Source organism: Prinia subflava, chromosome 9 (genome assembly GCF_021018805.1).
Source record: "Prinia subflava isolate CZ2003 ecotype Zambia chromosome 9, Cam_Psub_1.2, whole genome shotgun sequence".
Taxonomy (NCBI): domain Eukaryota; kingdom Metazoa; phylum Chordata; class Aves; order Passeriformes; family Cisticolidae; genus Prinia; species Prinia subflava.
Genome location: NC_086255.1, coordinates 20,097,404 through 20,119,387, shown reverse-complemented (window position 1 = coordinate 20,119,387; position 21,984 = coordinate 20,097,404). Strand labels below are relative to the sequence as shown.

The following is a 21,984-nucleotide window of genomic DNA, read 5'->3' as shown; positions in this document are numbered from 1 at the left end:
CCTGTAAGGCTATCAAGAAAGATTTCTGCTTGGCCTTTTTCTGAGGAAAAGCTTGACAGGATTATCAAATCCTTTTTTAATTTCTAGCATTTTTAAAGAGAAAGAGTAACAGCATCCCCCATTTGCATTGACTATAGTAGTTCACAATATACCTACCTGGGCAGATAATCTAGGAGTGACTTTAATTCTTCACATATTAGCCTCACTAAGCCACTCTTCACAGCATTGTAAGACACATCAATCATAAAAATGAAAGCAGGTGGACTAGGAAACTTATTATTCTGTGGAAGAGAGGGAAGAAATCACACCATTGCCATGTAATGCAGCTCAAGTAATGACTCCCTAACACAGACAAATCAATGCTGGTCAAAACTTAGTTGCTTTCATGTACCTGCATGAGCAGCAGCTGTTTCTTCAGCTCACTCTCCTATCCTTTTCCAACTAACAGACACGTAATCGTACTATGTTTGAAATGGACTGGTATTCAATGCCCCAGACTGACTTTAGCAGAGACTTTACTGACTTTTTTACTGACTTTATCAGAGCAGAACAGTTCTAATAATCCATTTACATGACTAAGTTAGATTGCAAAAGTAGAGAGGGAAGATTTCTGCCAGTTCTCAAGACTTTGGAACCTGACCAGACTTGTCACAGGTGATTCCACCAATATAAAGCAAAAGATTTTTCTCTCCAAGGATTACAACCTTTTCCTTCTTAAAAATCAGGCTTTCTTTGGAAATGAAGAATGTGTTTTAGTCAATAGATTTCTGAAGTCTATAGGTCATACTGGATCAAGCACTCAGAACAAAAGCAAAACAGAAGAATTTCCAGAAAAAGCGATGAAGATTGGATCTTGTTTGATTCAAAATTCTTCTTATGCTGTCAGAAAATAATTGGACTTTTTGTCTTAACTCAAAGTAAAGCAGAGGCATTAGAAGGCAACCAGTATCAATTCAGATGCAACATTTAGGCATTTATTTTCCTTAGCATAATATTTCAGCAGAGATATAAATTGCTTTAATAAATACCTTGCACATATTTTCCCTACTCCTTAGAAGTTAATTATTATTTAAATATTTAATTTAAAAGCAAACCAGCTTTGAAATATAAATTTCCACACTGTTCTTGTGGTTTTAATCACTATGGCTGTATTTGAAATTGATGCTCAATAGGTAACATCTGCCTTAGGGAACACATGGCACATTGCATGGTTACTATTTTACTTGCATTGAACTGCCCCTACAAGTCCCTTTTCTGCCAAGGGCTACTGCACAGGAGTCTCTTCTGGAGAATTCCTAAGGTAAGAACAGCTTTAGCTGCTTATATAGCCCTAGAAAAACAATTACAGAGACAGCTATTAAATTATATTATGTCATGTGTGATCAGGACCTCCACTGGTTTTGTAAGTAAGCAAACAAGCATGTTGTTTTACACAATAAAGTGGGCTGGATTAATGCTGTTAATTATTTCTGCCAGCTAGAAATCAGGCCCAGACAATTCATGTATTCCTTACTTTTAAGAAAATGGTCTTTTTACTTAGAAGCAAAATAAATACAGCAATTAGAAGGTACTACTGTACCTTGCAATAGTCAACTGTTGCTAGAAACTCGTAGGACCCCAGCGATAACTCAGGTCGGTCATAGAAATCTACTCGCTTTCCAGTATGATCCAAATGTTGGAAGTAGTGAGGTGGCACTGGGAGAGGAAAAATCGTTAAGGTCAGTGATATGCCCAGAATAAACACTGTGACTAGAGAGCCAACATGACAATAGCTGCTTCAAGCAAAATTCCAGGAAAGTCAACTAGCACTCTGGGCTAGCACACAAGAACTAAAAATATTCATGGAATTTAAGAATACCATTAAAGCAAAAAAATACAAACTTATTCCAGTTTGCCTCATACACCAGACAGCACACAGTATAGTTACTGCTATACTTTCCTTGAATCTCCTTTGCATTCTCATTTTACATTTCATATCAGAAACATTACTACAATACACTTTTAGGATTATTCTGAAGGATCTAGTCCAAAGGAAAATATAATGGTCCCATATAAGCAGTAACAAATTACTTAAATGAGAGTTTGAGACAAACTAAGGCTACATCATTACTGACTCAAGTCAGGCTTACTACAATACTGAGGTCCTTATTTTGCTATATAAGTTATTTTTTCTTTCCCTTCCTGTGCTGCACAAGAGTAAAGCCTCCAGCACTCTTGTGTGCAGAGACTCCCATAATCTTTTCATCAGAATAGACAGAGTACTTCCTACAGTGGATTAAGAAGGAGGAACAGAAGTGCAAACACATGCCCAGTACTTTTGTGCTGGTACAAGGTATCAGAAAATGAATTGGGAGTTAAGCTAAATTTTTGCCTACAAAAGTCAGCTGCAGAAACAAAGCATTTCCCTTGTTCCCCAAGAACTGCCATGACAGGCACTCCCTCCTGCAGAACTGCTCGGGTGACAAAATTTATTCCAGCTATAGCTGTTGATATAGCTCTGTACAGCTGCCTGTGCAGCTCCAGGGGAGACTAAAATGAGATTACCTGGAATGACACTATTCACCACATTTAAACTATTCTAAACATTCCAAGTTTTAAAAGTTCAAAAGAAAACAAAGTGATATCATTAAGACTATATGTAATCACTCTTGTTTCCAAGTACACATCCCATACGAGCTAACTGCCTGATGGTATTTGTGGAGAACACAAAAATTGTTCTCAAGTTTTAGGTACAACTGTGTTTTCACAGTGTTGCTTCCATCAGCAGTGTCTCAGCATCCCTCCCTTTTCTCCCTCTGCTCAGTTGTTACAGGTACAGCCCTTCATACAGCTGCTGAGTGAGTAGGACAGGGACTGTATGCAGGCAGAAAATCACCAGACAAAATTGTTATTTAAAGTTGGCCATTTCAAATTCCCATTTTGGTTAGTACAAACACTGAAGTGGTAAGAACAGTCCATTAAAAGCCATCAGTGCCACCAAATGGAACACTGAAAACATCATTGTAAGGTTTGTTGCACCTTACATTCCATTGTGCCTTCAAAACAAATCTACAAATGTCATGCTATGAACAGCTCACTGTGACTTCTGCTTAAAAGGAACCATGTTTTGTACTAACTTAGAAGAGCAACTAATATTTGCTGGCCTGTACTGAACACTCTTCTCCAGCTGTAGTAGATTTGACTGCAATCTCGTCTCTAAGGAGTGTTAGTGAGACAAAAAAAGGCTGTGTGAGAAAAGAAATCCTAACACATGCTATTGACTAGATCTATATCTCAGTCCGTTCAAAAACCCCATACTTCTGAAATACCCTAAGAAAATACAACAGTCTTTCAAACCACCAGGCATTATGCTACAAATACCTCATTATTAAAAATTTGCTACAATTCTACAATGCATAAGCACCTTTTTGAACACAATTTCAAAACTGAACACTGAACATGCCTTTCAATAATTTTTTACAAGACTAGACACATACTAAATCACAGTATTCATATAACCTGATGAAGATTTATTTGCCTGCATCTTGTTCAAAGACCTTTCCAATAGAGCCCAGAGAGGGATTTCCAGAAGGAACCTTACCCTCAGTGACACAGCTGCAGAAACAACACTGGAACCTCCTTCCACCTTCGATGAATTGCATGAAAGGGCACATGTAAGCTTTGCACCTGTTACACCGCACGGGACCGGATTCTCCATGGTCTACCAAATAAGGAAGGGCCTGTGGAAGCAAGAGAACAAAACATGAAAAAAAAGGTCTCGTGATGATGAGAAAGTTTTACGCTCTGCATTGTGTGGTCACTTCTATCTCCCTGTACAAGGCATAGGATTTAGCATTTGGCAGCCGTGGGAGAGAGTGCAGACTATGAGACTATTCAGACTACTTAAAAATTGCCAAACTCTGTAAAAGTCTCAGAGCTTTCACGTTCTCAGCAACCAAACACGAGTGGGTAAAACGCTCAACAGCCACACATTACACCTAGAAGGAAATAAGAGAGAGAGAGAGAGATTTCTCTGCCACAGAGAGAAAGGGCAGAAATACAAGTGCAGCTCAGCAGTGCTCAGTCCTCAGCTTCTGCTGTCATCCCACACAGTGCTGTGCATTAACATGCATATTAGACAGCTAAACTAGTGCTGTTTCATACATTTTCATCCAATTTCACAACTTGGCATTCTAGAAAAGACTTAACACCTATGATTAGCAACCATTTAAATACTTCAGACTAAGAAAGAAACTGAGATCAGCTGGAAGTGTGTGCCTTTGTGACCATCCTAGGATTCTGGTCATTTAGTCCCAGTGCTTGACAGCTACTGCAAAAAGCCAAAATTATCACGGCAGTCAAAATATTACATGTTTTGAACACAAGGTTCTTCTGCTTTACAGGTATCTATTGCACACCTGTTGGAGAATCAGTGTTTACCTGGTCCCCATCACCTAAATGTGCCTTCTAAGCACGTCTGTTCAATGCTGCACCTGAGGGCACCCTCCTGCCCAGCGTGTGCGTGGCACACAGGGCTCCACGCACGCTTCTCACCTCCTCCGGCGGCAGGGCAGCCAGCGGCTTTATGACGGCAGCCAGGGGAACTTGGGATTGTTTGGCCATGTCAGAGGTGCAGGGAATATTGTAAGATGTGCATCTGATGTAGCGGGGGCTTGCATTACCTGGGGAACAAATAAAAAAGCCCCACAAATTTCAGTACAAATTACGTTTATATTCAAGAACAGAAACAGAGATACCTTAAGTTATGTCGTTAAGCCACAGACAATAGGAGCATAGGTAAATATTCCATTTTAATCTAGGGAAAACTTGAATTCCAAATAAAATACTTCCTCATGATTAACTACATACAATCCCTGTCAACCCAAACCTATAAAAAGGCATTTCTGTTTCATATATTCACAGACTAAAACATACTGCAGACAGAAAACTACTCAAACATTTCTACTGTTTTACAGTAATTGTAATTTTGGCTGAAGAGTAAAATACTTGATTGCAGAATCAGATTCTGAAGTTTTTTCTGGAACTTTAAAACTCAAAAAAAGTGTCAGCAATTAAAAGATGAAATATCTTTTCTCTACGGAGTCCTCAGACCAATTCACATCCGTCTTAATTTTAAATAATACAATTGCCAGTCCAATTTTAATGCTGCTTCTAGTAGATTTCAGCTCTTAAATGTTTTTTATAAAGCTATACACAAGAGGCTTCATTTGTTGCTTTCTGATATCTCTGCTAATGCTTGTCCTGGTATCTGCCTTGGGAAACTTTTTCTACCTGCAAATTGGTTGCTAGCTACCAAACAATCAGGAGAATCTAAACTGAGATCAAATCAATGCAGGACTTGAAACTAAGCTTCTGTTGGTAAAATACATGTTTCCTTTAAAGACATAGTTCTGTCACTGACCCTCTGGGATTTGCATTTTGTTTGTTTGTTTAAGAAAAGAAAAACAGTTTACCTTGATCCTTGACCAAGAAATTTGTAGTAACAAGAGGTGGGACCTGCCCTCTCACTCCAGTGACAAATGGTTCTGACCCACGGTTATTTCTGTCATCTTCAATCACTTGAATCTGTGATGGAAAATACCATGTTATTATGTGGTACTTGGTTTCAAAGTACTGTAAAATAAAAAATCTCTAAGGCAGTGAAAAGGGGACCTGAGGCAAACATTACTATCTCTAAAAATAGGAAGAGCAAGAAAATTTTGTCAAGCAGTCACCTCTCAGTTTGATTTCAAGTAGTACTTAATGACTAACAATAAATTACAAGCTGCAAATAGTATTTTTCCTCAACTATTCTTAGTAGCTGCATATTTTGTATTTTAAAGTCTGACCTGAACTCAAAAAAGTGAAACTCAGATTAAGAAATTAATTTTTGGTAGTATTCCCCTGTACAGTTCTAGTCAAATAAGAATTAGAAGCTTCTATAAACCTCAAGCTGAAGTCCTATAGGTAACCTGGCTTTTTCTTTCCATTAAAGTCACACTGTTTTCATAGTATGTCTTTACTTCTAACCACTCTAACTTTGGCCTAAGGACTTCCAAGACCCTGGCTTCCAAGCTCAGGTGGAAATCTTTATTACTTTGTGGTGCTCAAAGATTTGTGATTTGAATTCTAGGAATGCAGAAAGTGTAATTTCAACAGATTTGTCAATATATCAAACTTTGAAGCCTGTAAAAATCTTAAATTTTTTGGTATTTCAAATTCTTCACAACTGCAAATTTCCTTAAGATAATGGAAATGTATTAAATAGTTTCACTTAACTAAAATATTCACTAACCTTTGTAGTTGTACACAGTTCTAACTACATTTCCATAGTGTGACTGAATGAAAGAACTAAAGCTAGCCATCATTCTTCTGCTCTTATTTTGCCATCAACCACACCTGCCTTTGCCTAGAGTAAATTCTGAAATGCAGAAGTTTGTAGGGCAGAACTTTCACCCTCACACTACAAATTGCAAGCTGCCAGCAGAGAGCCTCTCATATTTTCAGTGACTACTCTAGAATAAATCTAGTCCCGTTTCAAAAGTCTACAGGCTGACTGATGGGGATCCCACCACTGGTACCTGGTAAATGATCAACTTTGACTGATAAGGAAGAAGTGACACAGGGTAACAAAAACCCGTAAGTTTTTTTTTTTGTCTTCCAATCCAAAAGGTAGCTGCTTTTTTCTTTCTTTAGATAAGATTCTCCAACATAAACATTAAATTTTCAAATTCAAAATTTAATGGTTATGCATGAGCACAGATAATGAGAGAATGTTCATAGCTCCCCATGCCTGATACTAGAAGTTTTGTATCAGGAATTAACATACAGTTCATCTGCAGTTTTAGAACTCCAGAGCATTGGCCCTGTACTGGTACATCAACAAGAACAGTAACCAAATTCTGATCAAAACATGGTAGAAAACATGGCTACAAGGGCTCATGCTGTGTGCATGCTGGCATGAGACACACCACTGGCTTACACTGAAAATGCCAGCTGGAAGCTGATGAAGGCAATATCCTAAAAATCAGACAAAGTGCAGGGGAGACATTCTTCATGATCTGTTTCTGGAACATTGCTTTCTACTGCCTCACCATTCATCACAGAAGATTTTAACAACGCCATGTAGTGTCATGTTACTCATTTTGATAAGGCAAGCAGAAGACAGCAAGGAAAGGGTAAAAGATTAATGATGGAGGGTTAGCAAGGTGAAGTTCAGGTTTTAGGCATGCACTGAGGGTCACCAACACACAGACTACAATTGACATATATACAGCACTTACTGGACTAGGAATTGCATCTGGGTCTATTCTGTGCCTGGGTTTCTGCTGGGGTGGCAGCTCATTAAGTTGCTTTTTTAATAAAAAATAAGAGTGCCACCAAAAAAAAGACGGAAAAAAAGGGAAAAAAAAAAAAAGAAAAGAGAATAATAAACCAAAGTAACTGTTACTTCTCTCTACCCAAACCTGTAGCACTGAAATTAGATACATTTAGATACTGGTTCATGCAACAGGACGCTTCAGCTTCTGCAGCATACACTGATCCCAAAACCAGTCTTGCTGGGATATTGGGCTTGGCTCTGAACACCTTGCTAATAGAAGCAGTGGTTCACCTCATTTTGGTTAGAAACTGAGATTTATGCTTTAAGAACATGCTAACATGAAGGCAACTGACAAAAGCCATTTGAGATTTCATTTAGTGGAAAAGAGGCAAACAAGCAATTAAAGATTTACTTTCTCCAAAAAAACCCCACCGTAGTAAGCTTCACTACTGAAGTCTAAAGAGGCAATCTTATTTAAATAGAGGTACCTTCTGAATAATGTCAGTTCCAACATAACTCAAGATTACATTATTTTCATAGTTTTAAAGTACAGAAAGAACATCAAGAGCAGCGGAAGGAACAGCACAGTAGACTAGTGGCAATAATACCACCAGGCTTAGTATTACTCATCATTGCTAACCATTACATGTAACTGCTTATCCTGTCTCAGAACCTCCACTCTGACAGACAATCCCAGTTTGAGAAGCTGTCCATATTTGACTGATGTAGCATCATGACTTCATGACCCAAAAAAACACAAACCAGCTTTTTGACAGATTATAGCAAAAGCACTACAGTCACCTCCTACTAACCATACTTTAAACATAGATCACACAGTTCACAGACTGTCACCTCAAAATCTGAAATTAGTTCACCTTGGAAAGTCATTATGCAAGAATCCAGAAATGGAGGAACAAGTTTAATCAAAGCCCTGAAGGATCCTCAAAAGATAACACAGTACAGAAAAAGACCTGAGGAATTAGAACAGTGATTTCCATATACAGTGCCTTTCTTTAGTCACCATGAAAAAAACTGCCTCTGGGCTTATTTATCACTGAAGGTGGATAGAAGAGAGAAATATAAGCAAGAAAACAGACTGATGTCCCTTGGGAAGAGAAATCTGTTTTCAGCTTTGGTCTTTGTCAGCTGTTTTATGCAAAGACACTGTGGAAGAGTTGACACTGGAAAGAACAAGTAAGCTTACAGGGCTAGGAATTGAATCTGGATCCAGACGTTTTGGTGGAGGTGGTGGTCCAGGCGGACTTCCATAATTTGGTGGTCCTGGATAGGCTCCTCCATAGTTAGGCTGGGGACCTCTCATCTGTCCAAAGGAACCTGAACAAGAAAAGAACACAAAAATCAAACAGTGGCTTAATACCAGGCATTTCTTCATTTGGCACTTCCCACATTTCCTGCCATTATTAAAGAAAAACCCTCCAGAAAAATGAAGTCGTGGTCTTCAATTAATTATGATTAAACATATTTATCACAGTGTTTCAACTCAGACTGGTACATCTCTATCAACAATCCAATAAACTGACACATGCAGTCCTCAAAACTAGACTCAAGGAAAGAGAGGTTTTTAGTCTGACCTCTATTAGCTCTACCTCAGCCCAAACCAACACACTACTGTAAATAGTTTTAGAGTCTGTAATTGTTGATTACAATGCACATTAAGATCATGCACTATGAACATTTACCTGTAGAATCCTGCAGGTAATGTAATCTGTCTAATGGAAAGTGCCCACAGAACAGCCAAATAAGCCAGTGGACAATCCCTAATTCTTCAAATTAAAGATAAGCAAGGAGTTCCTTTGGGCAGTTTTGGCTTGTTTGAAATTACACTAATAGGCTAATGTGTGATTTTCTCTTTTGTTTTATAACTACCTGAAGCTATTGCATATTATTTTAGACAATTCCAGTGACTTACAGAGTAACAGTATGATTTAACCTGTTAGTATTTTCACAGTTCACAGGAATTTGAACAGCCATTTTTAAGTAATTTATCTGTCCAGTGGTGCTAAGCTGCATGGGGGATGGGATTCTCAGTCCTAACATTTGCATATAATACTTTATCCCAGCTACCTGTAAATGTTATTGATTAAAAATCAGCCAAAACTGGTTTTAATTCAGAAAGCTTAACTGGTCTTACTTTTAAGTACATTTAAGATGTGCAAGCTTCTACATGGTAGAAAAACAGAGTTATGCAAATAAGGAGAAAACACAGTAACTCCTTTTTCAGTGTTTATCAACTCCTTTCATACACACTGCATATGCACAGTGGCCACAAATTTAAAAAATATAAAAGAAGGTTTTTCTGATGTATTTCCAATGTCTATTTTTGAACAGGTGACGTTGCAGACATCAAATTAGAGTCCATAATAAAATTTTGATCACAAATTCTGGTCGTATTATGGCACTAATTGCTAAACACTTTTTTGGCCAAGTAAGCTAGAATTCCTTTAGTTACATTAATCTGATTAAAACCTGTATTACAAAATATCTTAAAATGACATATGGTATTATCTCAGATATGAGCACAGGGAAACAAGAGGGAAGTTCTAATGTGCAGCCAGGAGCCCACAAATGACAACGTGAAATTTCGTTCTCAGTTTGCAACATATAGAGAACAGGTAACTTAAGAATCCTATGCTAGGAATACTCACCATTCTGCTGCATTTGGTATCCTGGCTGAGGAGGATGAGTGGGAGGAGGTGGCCCATGGAGACCACTGATGGGAGGCCCAGGGTGCAGCCCTGCCATAGTTGACGGAGGCGGTGGAGGCGGTGGAGAGGAGACGTGATTAGGCTGGGATGATGGTGGCCCAGCAACGGTCTGCCCAGGCAGCGCTGGGCCTGCCATGGCAGGCGGCCTCGGAGCAGCGGTGCTGGGAGGGTACGAGGAAGGTCCAACCCCTGCAGAAGGAGGAGGTGGGGTGAAACCAGGAGCTTGAGCAGGCAGGCGCTGAGTTGATACTGTGTGCCCAGGAAACGGAGGCTGTGCCAAAGGGAGAGCCTCAGACACACCGGCAGCAGGGGGTCCTTGGCTTGCACTGTAAGGTGTGTGGAGACCAGATCCTGTCGCACTAAAGCTTCCTGAGACTGGGGGAACCCATGTGGGGGAACCCGGTAAGAAAAAAACAAAAGACACAACATAATTTTCTTCTATCCTGAAGACAATTAAGATGCAAGAAAAACCCATTTGCTCCAGATCACCTGAATAAATCTACCACTTTCTCATCTTCAGATGAACTTACCAGTACTAGCAGAGTCAAATTCTAAGGGACCATTTTCCTAGACTGATCAGAGAGCTGAAATTCCTTCAGGGGATCTGAAACTCAATAGTTCTTTCATTGCCCTCTCTCTCAATTCCTGAGCTGCTTATTCTACATATTCAGAATACATTTCAGGATACAGGGTCAGAAAAAAGGGCAAAGCCAGGAATATGCAAAACACGAACCATCACAAGTCTATCCATAGATTTCTAGAACTAAGTTCCTGTCTTAAACTCTGCACTCAGTTGGAGCCTGTAGATCAAGAATGGTTTTGAGGACTGTGGTTTTAATAGCATGAAGCCAGCATCATTCATATGTAGCGTTGTACTATTGTTGAGGATAATTTTTGACAAACATGCTGCCAAAAGGCCAAGGAAACCTGTATCCCCTACCTACTCCTAATTTTCCTAAAAAATCTTACGAGTCTTATGAGATGCTTGTTAAGAAGTACTTCAGCAAAACAATTTTTAAATAGTCAGATCAGCTTACACATAATGACAAAACTCTAGTCTTCAATTTAAAAAGTCCCCTAATCTACAGCAATGAAACTGTAGAACTAATACCATAGAACAAAGTATCTAAATTCAGTTTCTACTGTTAATTCAGTTTCTGCTATTAAAGTGTCTTCTTGACTTCCAGCAGACCCCTACACACAATCATTCAGAGTATTTTCAGCCCTTTGTGATTTACATTTACAGGGCCCCTTTTTCCTTTCTTTTTCTTTTTTCTTTTTTTTTTTATGGGGCTGCTGCACAACAGTTGCAAGACATGTAGACTCTCCAACAGGTGACTTAGGGGTAGACTGTTCTGTGTTTCACAAGATGAACATAGTTGAGGACCAGTGCTATTTCTCTCCTTTGTTATTCATGTCCAGCACTGTCCCCTACAATTGTCTCAGTTCTGTTTTCCTTAATTATGACCTTATTAGTTAAGAAAACTACTGTTTACTATGGCAGATGTCAACACCCAGAGAATTCCCATAACCATATGGTGATTAATCACTGACAATAAAAAATCTTTTATGAAATTACTAGCACAAAAGAAAATCAATAGCACACTTCTGTAGCCAGGAAACCTTACCATAGCCCAGCCCAGCTGGGGGAGGAGCAGAGGCTGCAGTAGAGCCAATTGTCATCCCTGCCATGTGATTCCTGAGCTGCTGCACGCTGGCTGGGGGGGGCCCATATTGCTGGAACGTGGATATCTGGCTGACAGGCGTGGGCGCGGAGCCTGGCAGGAACGGCTGAGAAGCAGGTGGCCTGAGAGGGAAGATGACAAACTGAACTGATTCCTCATTACAGAAGAAGTTACAAATCTTGGTGCCTTTTAAAATTGTTCTAGCACTTAAACGCTATCTAGGTCTCACATATTTACATGAAACACCGTAGCTCAGTTTTGGAAAAATAATTGCATATTCTGCATGTTTCTGAATCCCTTTCACCAAACAAAAAAAAACCTATTAGCTCTTAAAATACAAATTCTATATTTTTGTTAACTCCATTTCAGTTATCTCAACAAATCAGAAATGCTGCAGAGTCTATAGGGCGAGCAACAGTAAGGCTGCACAGCTATGGAAGAATGTTCTGCCACTCAAAACATTTGAACCCAGCAGGACTATTGCCACTTTCACCACAGAGGGAATGGCAGAGTCTCTCTGGAAAATATGTTCAAGAGCCTTAGATGACAGTAACTCAGGGATCCAGAAGGGACAGAAGAGGGCCCAGAATCATTACTAAGAAATTATTCAGTAAAGACTACCACATGCTCCAGTGATCATTTCACACTGCCAAGGAACAGATACTACAGTTGTGGGATGTAACTGATTTTTCTTAAGGGAAAATGAACACCACAAAGAATGTCTTAAGAGGAGATGAGGTTTTCATCAGTCACTGACATCTGCTCACATCCTTCATCTACAGACATACTCACTGTCTAACAAATATCCCTGAGGCAAAGCATTGCTCCAAAACAATAATAAAGCAATGAAAAAAGTCAATATCCACCACAAACCCCTGAAGTTCTTAGTTTGATTTCGATCTAAAAAGTCTAGACCTAGCAGAGGTCTACCAAGGCAGGATTTTGTTACAAGTCACTCTTCTCGTAGGCACCTCTGCATCGGGGCTGCTGAGGCTGGAATTCCATTCTGCACATCTCCATGTTCAAACTGACTGTATGCCAAGTGCCCAGAAGGATGAGATGCTCCAGAGGCTGGAGGGGGAGCTCCAGATGTTGGCGGGGCTCTTAATGAACCTACAAACATAACAAAAAAAACCTCTAAAATATCACAAATTATAGAAACAAGGGCTTGAACCGACTACCATGAAAAATTCAAGTGCAGAATTGCTATAACAATACTCCATGAGCAACAAGTAATTTATGCACAAGTATTTTTAGCCAGTGTCACTAGTTACCATCTCCACACAGATCACGAAGAAAATATGTGCTGTGGAAGGTCTTCAAAAGACAACTTCATCTTTTATGAAGAAAAAATTATCTTGTCAGTAGGGTACTGAGTCCTTTCCGCTCCAAGTCCAATTATTTTTATCTAAACCAAGGGTATTCAGTGGAATCTAATGTTCATTACAGTTTTTTCAGGTCAGTTTTCCCTACCTCAAAGGTAAGCAGGGCTATGTAAGAAGATTCCATTTTCAAAAACTACATAACTTACTGAATTTATATATAAGATAATGGGGGCCACCACAGACTGTTCTTTCCACCTCTCAAACTTGGAGGCTAACACAAATACTTTCCCCTATTTCAGACTGAGCTGATTCAGTCACAGCCCAAATATATTCGTCTCAGAAACCAGTCTTTCCACAGACCACAAAATGTTGGATACTATACCAGCAGAGCAGCTGCATTTTTTACTTCCAAAAAAGAGAATATAAACTGCTCTTTTAATAATACTATATTAGCAATGCTGGTAATTAGAACAACTGTATGACCGTGCCTGTTAACCACAAGGGAACCTATTTCCCATGTGGGGTATCATTAAGCACAGATGACTGAAGCTGCCCCACGAGACCACACCCACACGAACACATTTGTGTCACTCTGCCAGTGACCAGCATGGCAAGTTCCAAAGGGATTCTGAAACCTTCTTGTGAACCATCATTACAAAATAGGAAATAAGGGGAGCCATTTCTCAATTCTACAGTATTATTTACACCCTAAAGCATGAGGTTTCAACTCATATACTTTATCTTATCTGCTACATCCAATTCTTAGCAAACCTGGGGATGTAAAGCCAAGGAAGGAATTAACTAGATCTTCTATGAATAACTGATAATTTCTTGGGTTTCTTTCTTTATTACTAAACTTCCTCCTGTTCTTCATTTTGAGACAGGATTTAATTACTCCTAGAGACATTTATTATTTTTATATACTTTCATCTCATTAATCTTGTCTTTTCTAAACTACGGGTACAGCACCTTCATCTTACTGCTCCTCTGGCTAAGCATTTCCTGACCTCTGTATGTTATTTCATATCTCTCATCTATTTTCCAATGTCTTCCCTTGGACAGTACATGTTAACTGTTTGGCCTTCTTATCTTTTGTCTTTGAAGGCATACTTAATCCAATTTCTGGAGGGACCCTACACACTTATTAAATATACACTAAATTAAATTCCTCCACCCCCAAATTTAACAGGCATACCATATGACAAATATGTGCTTACTTCAGAAAAAGCTTTGTAAGTTATTTTTTCCTAGTTCTCATCATAAATATACTTCTGTCACCCCTGCCACAGACTGTTCAAACAGTCACTGAAAAAGAAATCACTAGAATAGGTATCTAGGTATCTAGTGGTTTATTAGCCTAAGATACGTTATTTTTGACAAATTCTCAATATCTTTGTGATGTTTTTACTCATTACAAACCTCAAAATGGAGGCAGCTTACAGCAAAATGGGAAATGCCTGTGATTTTCCTCAAAGCCCTAAGCCTATATGGTTGTCTTCTGACACCCTAATCTTCTAAACAAATCAACACCTCCAGAAATAGCTCTTCCAAAATACCACTAGCTCGAAAAAAGGAAAAGTACAATATGGTTTCTTGCAGCGTTTCAAATTCTTACATTTTGATTGCAAGTTGTGAAAAGATATTTTCTTCTTCAAGTCACAGCTTTTGGAAAAATAATTATTCCTAACATATACTTAGATTCTAAGTATAGCCAAGGAAGTTAAAATCTTGGTTTTTCCCTTAAACGAAAGCAAAAGCTACACAAATCTCATGACTTCCAGTAACAATCTCCTGGTGGTTTGTGGAGATTTCTCAGCTCTTTGCAATGCTACTGTTTCAAACCTCACCTTCCCTCTCTAGGGTGAGACTGAGATCTTTTAAACTAAGGATCATACCTGACAGAAGGTGAATGGGCCAATTCAGGTTTTGAAATCAGACTTCAGAAAACATCAGTCACAAGTCAAGTTTTATCTATGAATCTGCATGCGTAAGGGATTTCTGCAAGGGTTATTTCTTCATATCCTATTTATGCTTCTGGAATGCAGCCTACAAATAGATTGGGAAATGTCCCACCCACCTCTGCCTGAACAATCAGGTACCCAACCTTTGAGATAAGGATCCATATTAATGGGAATTGGGCACAGAAGAAGAGACATGGCACAAACACTCCCACAGAAAGGACACCATTTACCTATGAAATTAGGTGCAAGAGAAGAAGTGTCAGAGTTGAGAGATACAGGAGAGCCCTTCGAAGGAAACCCCAAGGAAGGAAAGTAACCTGGAAAGACAGAATACACCAGTAAATCAAGCCTGAGAGAAAGCACTGAGAGACAGCTTTTCAATGCTGAGAACAGTCTGCAGTCCAGAAAATATACACAACATTTGTGTCATTTACCACCTTGTTCCTTAAGCTATACTCCCTCTCTTCTACCATGCACAACATACTACAAATGCAGTCTTTACACTAATACAAGTGTTAACATTTTCATAAAGCAAGCCTATGGAAAACGATCTACAGCCTAATTGTTACTGGTATTCAGATAATTGTGTTTGCACTTTGAACTGCATGACCTCATCTGAAGGAAACCAAGGACTGACTAAAGGACTGGGGCAAAACTGTCCTGGTTCTTTCAATATTCTCATAGCAAGAAGCAGCTATTTTCAGGTAGCACCACAACACTCCACTTCTGATCCTCAGAAAGGCTATCATCACTGCCATGGCATTCCCATGATTCCACTTAGTTAAAGTCAGAGTTTGTCACGTAAATCAGATGCAAAACACTCCATGACTAAGGCTGGCACCAGCTCTCAACACTTCTCCACTCAGTCCCCCAAGCAATTTTACTGTTATTTTAAAAATAAATCCCTAAGACAACTACTTTGAAATTACAGAATAACACTGGCAGTTTTCCCCTTACCCCTCAGTGTTTCCTGAATTCCTGGCTCTGAAATTAATTCTCTCTCCTCTACACTGTGCAGCTACAATAGGTCTTGCCACAGAGACTTGCAGTAAACATAATGTGTTGGAGGTGGTGGTAGAAAGGATAATTGCCAAAATTTTTACTGTCATCTGTCTGCTGTCTCTGATAATGTGTTGTTCACTTGACTCCCTCTTCCACAGGGATTTCACACTCAGCATACTCGTAGGTCAACCTGTGTCTGTTGTGTAAGGCTCTGAATTTTACATTTCTTTCCTCTAAAGATAGGAATCCTAAAAAACGGGTCCAAAATGCACAGCCTGACAACAGAGATTTCCTTAGTACAGTCTGCTAAGTGAAGAAGTTATGGTCTCAGAAAAAAAATGGAAAAAATCTCCATAAATAGTGGATGGCCTTTGCCAGATAATAACAATGAAGTACATGAGACACTATTTGAGTAGTGAAATACAGTTTTGTTGCTCTTTGAGACACCACTTGAGCAGTGCAATGCAGTTTTGTTGTTCAAATGAGACCACCTTGTTGCCCCCAGTGTCACACCACATTTCAATCATTACTGGCACAAAAATCTGCATTTTTAACCTTCATAAGTTTATATGAATGATATCAAGGGATCTAGGTATGTCCTTATTGAGCTGTCCCAAAACTTTAAAAGGCAAACCAGAAATAATGCAGAAGAAAAAAGTTAATTCCCTAAAAAGCAATGCTTTTCAGGCATGTGAAGTCTGAAAATTCTTGAAGTATCTGACAGAAGATGCTCATCAGTTGCTTTTCACAAACACCCTAATGATTCTTCATATTGCTAACAGCTAAAACCTCTTTTCTATAAATAGCTGCACTGGTGCAACTTTCCCAAATCTGTGGTAATTTTTGTTGTTCTTGAATCCCCTTCTCTCTCTCACTAAAGCAAGTCCAATTTGTCCCCTTTCCTTCCATTGGATAGAAAACACGATTTAGTCCCTGGCTACAGCGAGCAGTCAAACAGAGCACTCAGTGGCTGAGCTCTGCCTCTGTTCTCTTAGGAAGCAGGGTGTCCTTCCTCTGCTCAGAGATGATTTTCATTCCTTTCACATGAATTCAAACCCCTTGTGAAATTAGTTCAAAACTGTCAGATTAGAAGTGCTGTTAGAAGAGATTGAGACATGGGAGGAGGAGGATTAAGCAAAGAAAAGGAAGATGGAGCACTTGAATAACCTATTGTTTACCACACCACACTCAGCTCTTTTACTACGCTACTCTACTAACTCTGGACAAAAATCCAACAGTGCAATTATTCAGCACACAAATTTCAGTCCCCCACTCCTGTTAGTTTCAAGACAACTAGAGGCACTGAATTCAACCCTGTGATCTGAAAAGGCAGGCATACTTGCGTTCAAAGCAATAGTATTTTCTCCTCTACGTTTCAAATGTTAAAGTCACTATTGATTTCCCAAAAAAATTCACATACTTGAAAACCAAGACTCGCAAAGTTCTTTAATAAAAAGTCAGCTTGTCTTTCGAAAGCAGGAAAACAAAAGTTGAGTTACTTCTATTTCTTTTAACAGACAACAATAACAAGGAATATCCTTGATCCTGCAGAAACGGTCAAATTCTGGAATACATTAGCTTGCCACATGTCCACAAACTTTTTACTGAGTTTACATTAGAGAAAGTAGCTCCAAATGTGCTTTCTACCTAGAGATGTATGTCTTAGTATTTCAGGACACAGTGCAGATATTTCTTTATAATAATGCAAGGCAATCTCAATTATAAAACTGTTACAGTCCCTAACTGCTGCCTCTCAATATAACCTCACCAGGAAGACTCTTCTAGTCAGGTGCTCCAGTAACACAGGAACATGGACATAGAGAAAAAAGCAGGCTGTTTCTCAACATGTTCATTTTATGACCTACCAAAAGAAGAGTGATCCCTACCAAACTGGACAAAAGACAGCACAACCTCAGAATATGGGACTACATGATTTTTAGCATCATGCAAATTACACAGAGAAAAAAAGATAATCACTACCACAAAAAAAAGAGGACTTACAATAGGAAGCATAGAGCAAATCCCATGCATGCCATAAGTCCCAGGTATCAATGATTAAGAATTGACCGAGCAGTACCTTGTGGAGGGACTGGCTGTTGGTATCCTGGCACGGGCCCGTTGTAAGCTCCATACTGCGACTGAGGAACCGCTGGCAGTGTCTGTGCTCCGTAGGCAGGCTGCTGGAACCCCGGATAGCCAGGCTGAGGCTGCCCGTAAGGAGGCCCCGTGTGAGCTTGCTGGTTTACACTCATTGTATTCACATCCCCAAACTAACCTCACCTGCAAAAAAGGAGGTGAAAAATTACTTTTATTAGATATAAAAACAAACTGGTCAGCTTCTCTACTGTTTTCAAGTAAGTGAGAGATCCTAAGATACTTGGGAAGCTAAAATATTAATGGTAATTTATTCTTGCATAGCAATTTTTTCAAGTGAGATAAACGCTTTACAAGAGCTACTTAAAACAGTATTTTCAGAAACTATGTTTTCTAATCAACTTAGACAGCACTTCATCCTGGTTAGACCTGTGATCATCACCTTAGACAGAAATACCATCATTTGCCATTTCATAGCAGATTATTATCAAGCTTCCTGAGAAACCTTTGAAACTATTTCTACCTCACAGAATAAGACCAACAGAAAATAGATTTCATGATACAGATGAGTGATTCCTTAACACAACACTTCAGTAACACTGAACAAGTTCAGCTGTCACCTCTGTGTCACTTTACTTGATCATGTTTCGTTGTTACAAGCGCACACTTCACCATCCCCAAAGGCAGCTGCTTGAAGTGTTTGATAGAGTCTAGAACAGGACCAGCACAGGGAGATAGAGCCTTTTTTTTTTAAGCAATAGATGATTTAAAGTCCTTGCTATGTACATACATTTCAGAAAACAAAGATGTTCCAAAAGCAAAATTTTCACCTAGGAAAAGCGTTCAAACTGGAAAATACTTACAGGCAAAGATGGCACTAAACGAATTATACCAAAGTGTAAGACTTGATACAGTGTGTAAGAGACAGGAGAGACATTTCTTAGCAAACGTTTGTAAGAAATCTCGCTCAACAGACAGATTCCCAACTCCCCATAATGTATAAAGAGACTGACTAGCTTTATACTAGGAAAAGCACAACTGTTATTGTAAGACCCCAAACCACGCAGGCAACTCTTACAACAGCAAGCAGGCAGATAACCCACAGTGCCTTTCAGCTGTGGAGAACTGAGATTACTTCAGGGGCAGGAGATGCCCTCATGGTGTGTTTCTAACAAGAATATTTTGCATCTCCTGTACTTCTTTCAACGTTCCATGCCACTGTTATCCTCTTCAGCTAAGACTACCTACACAACACTAAAGAAACATGTTTAGGGCAATTAAATTATTTACTAAAAAAAATCCGTTTATATAAAAATGAAAAGTAAAGGTAAAATAAATAACTAATGTTGCCCTCTTATTTTTCTCCAACTCTATGATGAACTTGTGTGTTAAAGCTATAAAGTAAATCTTAACACAGAGGAAACAGAAGTGCAACAGCCACCAGAGCAAAGCCTGACCAGGAATCTGAGTTTAACTCAATCAGGTATCCCAGCCCCAAGCTGGTTTGCCCACACTCTGACTAGCACATGCCAAACAATTCTATGGTTCCTTCTTCACATTATCAAAAATATGATACCAAAGAATTATTTCAGCAACTGATACCACAGTTGTACAGCAAAGTTTTGGGAAGAAGTAGAGCTTTGTAAGAATCACCCACATGAAGAAATTCTTTCACCCATACAATAAAAGGAAAATATATATCACATTAGAGAGATTTAATTACTTACAAAAGAAAGCTAGCACAAAACATAAAAACAACATTTAACCTCCTAAAGCTAGTAAACATGACAAATATCAATACTAAGATTACTAATGCTTACTCTGAAATTAGATTTTAAGCTTTTATGTAAGGAAATAAATGAAGTTTTACATTTTTATTCTCCAAGCTGTATAAAGGCAAAGACAGGGCTTTTGTTTAGAAAAAGACCTCCTCTTAAATATTTAAACATAATTTGCTCTTGAAAGTTAATATGTCATTTGCAACAGCTTACAAGAGCATGACAGGTTTTTTCACCAGACCACAGTGGTTTTAAAGAAAGACTACCACAGTGGTCTTGCTGTCATGTTTATAACATGTAATCTCTAAAAATTCTGGTTTCCCACACTACCTTTGACTTGGTTCTGTAAAACAGTCTAACCCGAGTAGCCATGTGGCCAGGAAGTCTGGACTTTGGGACCTGCTCCCTTCCCAAGCTCCCTGAAAGGTTAACCTCTTGCTGCCCAGGCAGGCAATCAGTGTCACCACACTGCAACCACAGACTTACTCTCAGCCACCTCCTGTTCTGTACAAGCAGCAAAGCAAGAGAGTGCCTCCTGCAAAGGTGGGAGTACGGGGAAGGAGGAACACATCGAGGCAACTCCTCTATCTGCACTTGGAATATCTGGGCAGGGCTTTCTGACAAGGAAGGAGGGCTGTGCTCTCTTCTTCCTCCCCCTGCTTATTGGATCCCACATGAGGAACCTGGCTTCGAGTCACTGCTCCTGCAAACAGGTCTCTCCTCCAGGAAGAGCTGCACAGTAGCAGTACCCCACAGGATACCTCCTGAGCCGTAACCACTAAAACACTTCTCACAAGTTAGACCTACAGAAATTCCTGAACAGATCTCATGTTCAAACTAGGAATTACTACAGGACAGAAGATCAATCTTTCATGCTTTTTCTCCTGTTTTCCTAAAGCACAATGGACAAGAACTCAAGCATGACCCTAGTAAACCACTTCTGAGTTACTGCTGTGAGCATATACTCAGTAAGTGATCTTACCTGATGAGCTGTTGCTATTCCCTTTTCAGCCTTCCCTCCCTCCCTCGTGTGAATATCAGTATTTCCTGCCTGAGCCGGTGATATCTGTCAGCTTGCTGCTCTCTCCACTATACCAAAACTGAGAGGTAAGCTGATTTAATGCACATCATACAGAGAAAAAGAGTTATGAGATAATCTCCTACACTTTGTGGAAAAAGTAGCTACACAAACGAGATGGTTCTAACTCGATGTCTCAACTGAAAGGTAGATACAACTCAGACCTTTCATTAGCCCCTGTGCCAGCCAGCGCAGGTTCATCTCCACCACAGCACAAGCACCCGCCTCTACCCTGGCAGAGGGTCAGCGAGGGAGATTTAAGAACAAGTCCAGTGTTGAAGCTGCAGACAAGGCTGCTTCATTGTTTTACTGCCCAACTTGCTCTGAACATAAGGCTTGTGGCCCACTTGCTCATCACTGATGTGAAATACCATAACGCAGGACCAAAAGTATTTGCCTCTGAGAAGGTGGAAGACAGTCATCACTGAGACAGACAAGGAGAAATGGAGCTAACAGGTCATTTCACTGGATAAAAATGCTGAGGATATTCCTCTGCACATAGCAACACATTACCAAAACTAAGCCAAACATAATACTGACACATGGTGTTGAACATCATATTACTGCTCAGCAGTTACAATACACAAAGCTCAAATAAGCAGGACTGATGCTAGAGAAAAAATCCTATGACAAGTGGCCATTACCATAAACAACAATTTTCCTGCAAAGCAGGAAGCAGTCACTCTATACCACTTTCTATTCCTCTGTATAAAGGCAGCTGACCATGAAGTTTTGGTCAACACAGTTACAAAGCTACAATGGCAGCAGAAGGCTGTTGTGTAAAACAGCAACCAGTAAAGATCAGTAATAAACTGATGGGAGGAAAATACACAGGAATAATGTGGTGGGTGTGAAATATCTAAATTTTTAGAATAGCTTCAAGATTACTTAGCATCCAAACAAATCAGACCACAGTGATGTTTTTATGACATGCTTTAAAAAAAACTAGTGATTCATATGAGCTTGTTGCAATAAGCAAATCTCTCAAATCACTGAAAACTTCATATTCATCACTTTTTATAGTCTCCATTCACT

General features: G+C 39.4%; 1 protein-coding gene across 4 annotated transcripts in view; it reads right to left on the bottom strand.

The window, feature by feature from the left end:
• Positions 1-21,984, bottom strand: part of SEC24C (SEC24 homolog C, COPII coat complex component) — a 36,157-nt gene that overhangs the window by 10,399 nt on the left and 3,774 nt on the right. The window contains exons 2-13 of one of the 4 annotated variants that reach the window (XM_063405848.1): positions 18,077-18,279; positions 12,683-12,824; positions 11,655-11,833; positions 10,327-10,401; positions 9,967-10,215; positions 8,505-8,635; positions 7,263-7,331; positions 5,454-5,565; positions 4,534-4,661; positions 3,581-3,719; positions 1,580-1,695; positions 157-281 (exon numbers count right to left, since the gene is read on the bottom strand). In XM_063405848.1, coding sequence (XP_063261918.1) covers positions 157-281; positions 1,580-1,695; positions 3,581-3,719; positions 4,534-4,661; positions 5,454-5,565; positions 7,263-7,331; positions 8,505-8,635; positions 9,967-10,215; positions 10,327-10,401; positions 11,655-11,833; positions 12,683-12,824; positions 18,077-18,251 — 1,640 coding nt within the window. In that variant the 5' untranslated portion in view covers positions 18,252-18,279. Of the gene's footprint in view, positions 1-156; positions 282-1,579; positions 1,696-3,580; positions 3,720-4,533; positions 4,662-5,453; positions 5,566-7,262; positions 7,332-8,504; positions 8,636-9,966; positions 10,402-11,654; positions 11,834-12,682; positions 12,825-18,076; positions 18,280-21,984 lie in introns of all 4 variants that reach the window. The other 3 variants (XM_063405846.1, XM_063405849.1, XM_063405847.1) reach the window with 3 other exon arrangements.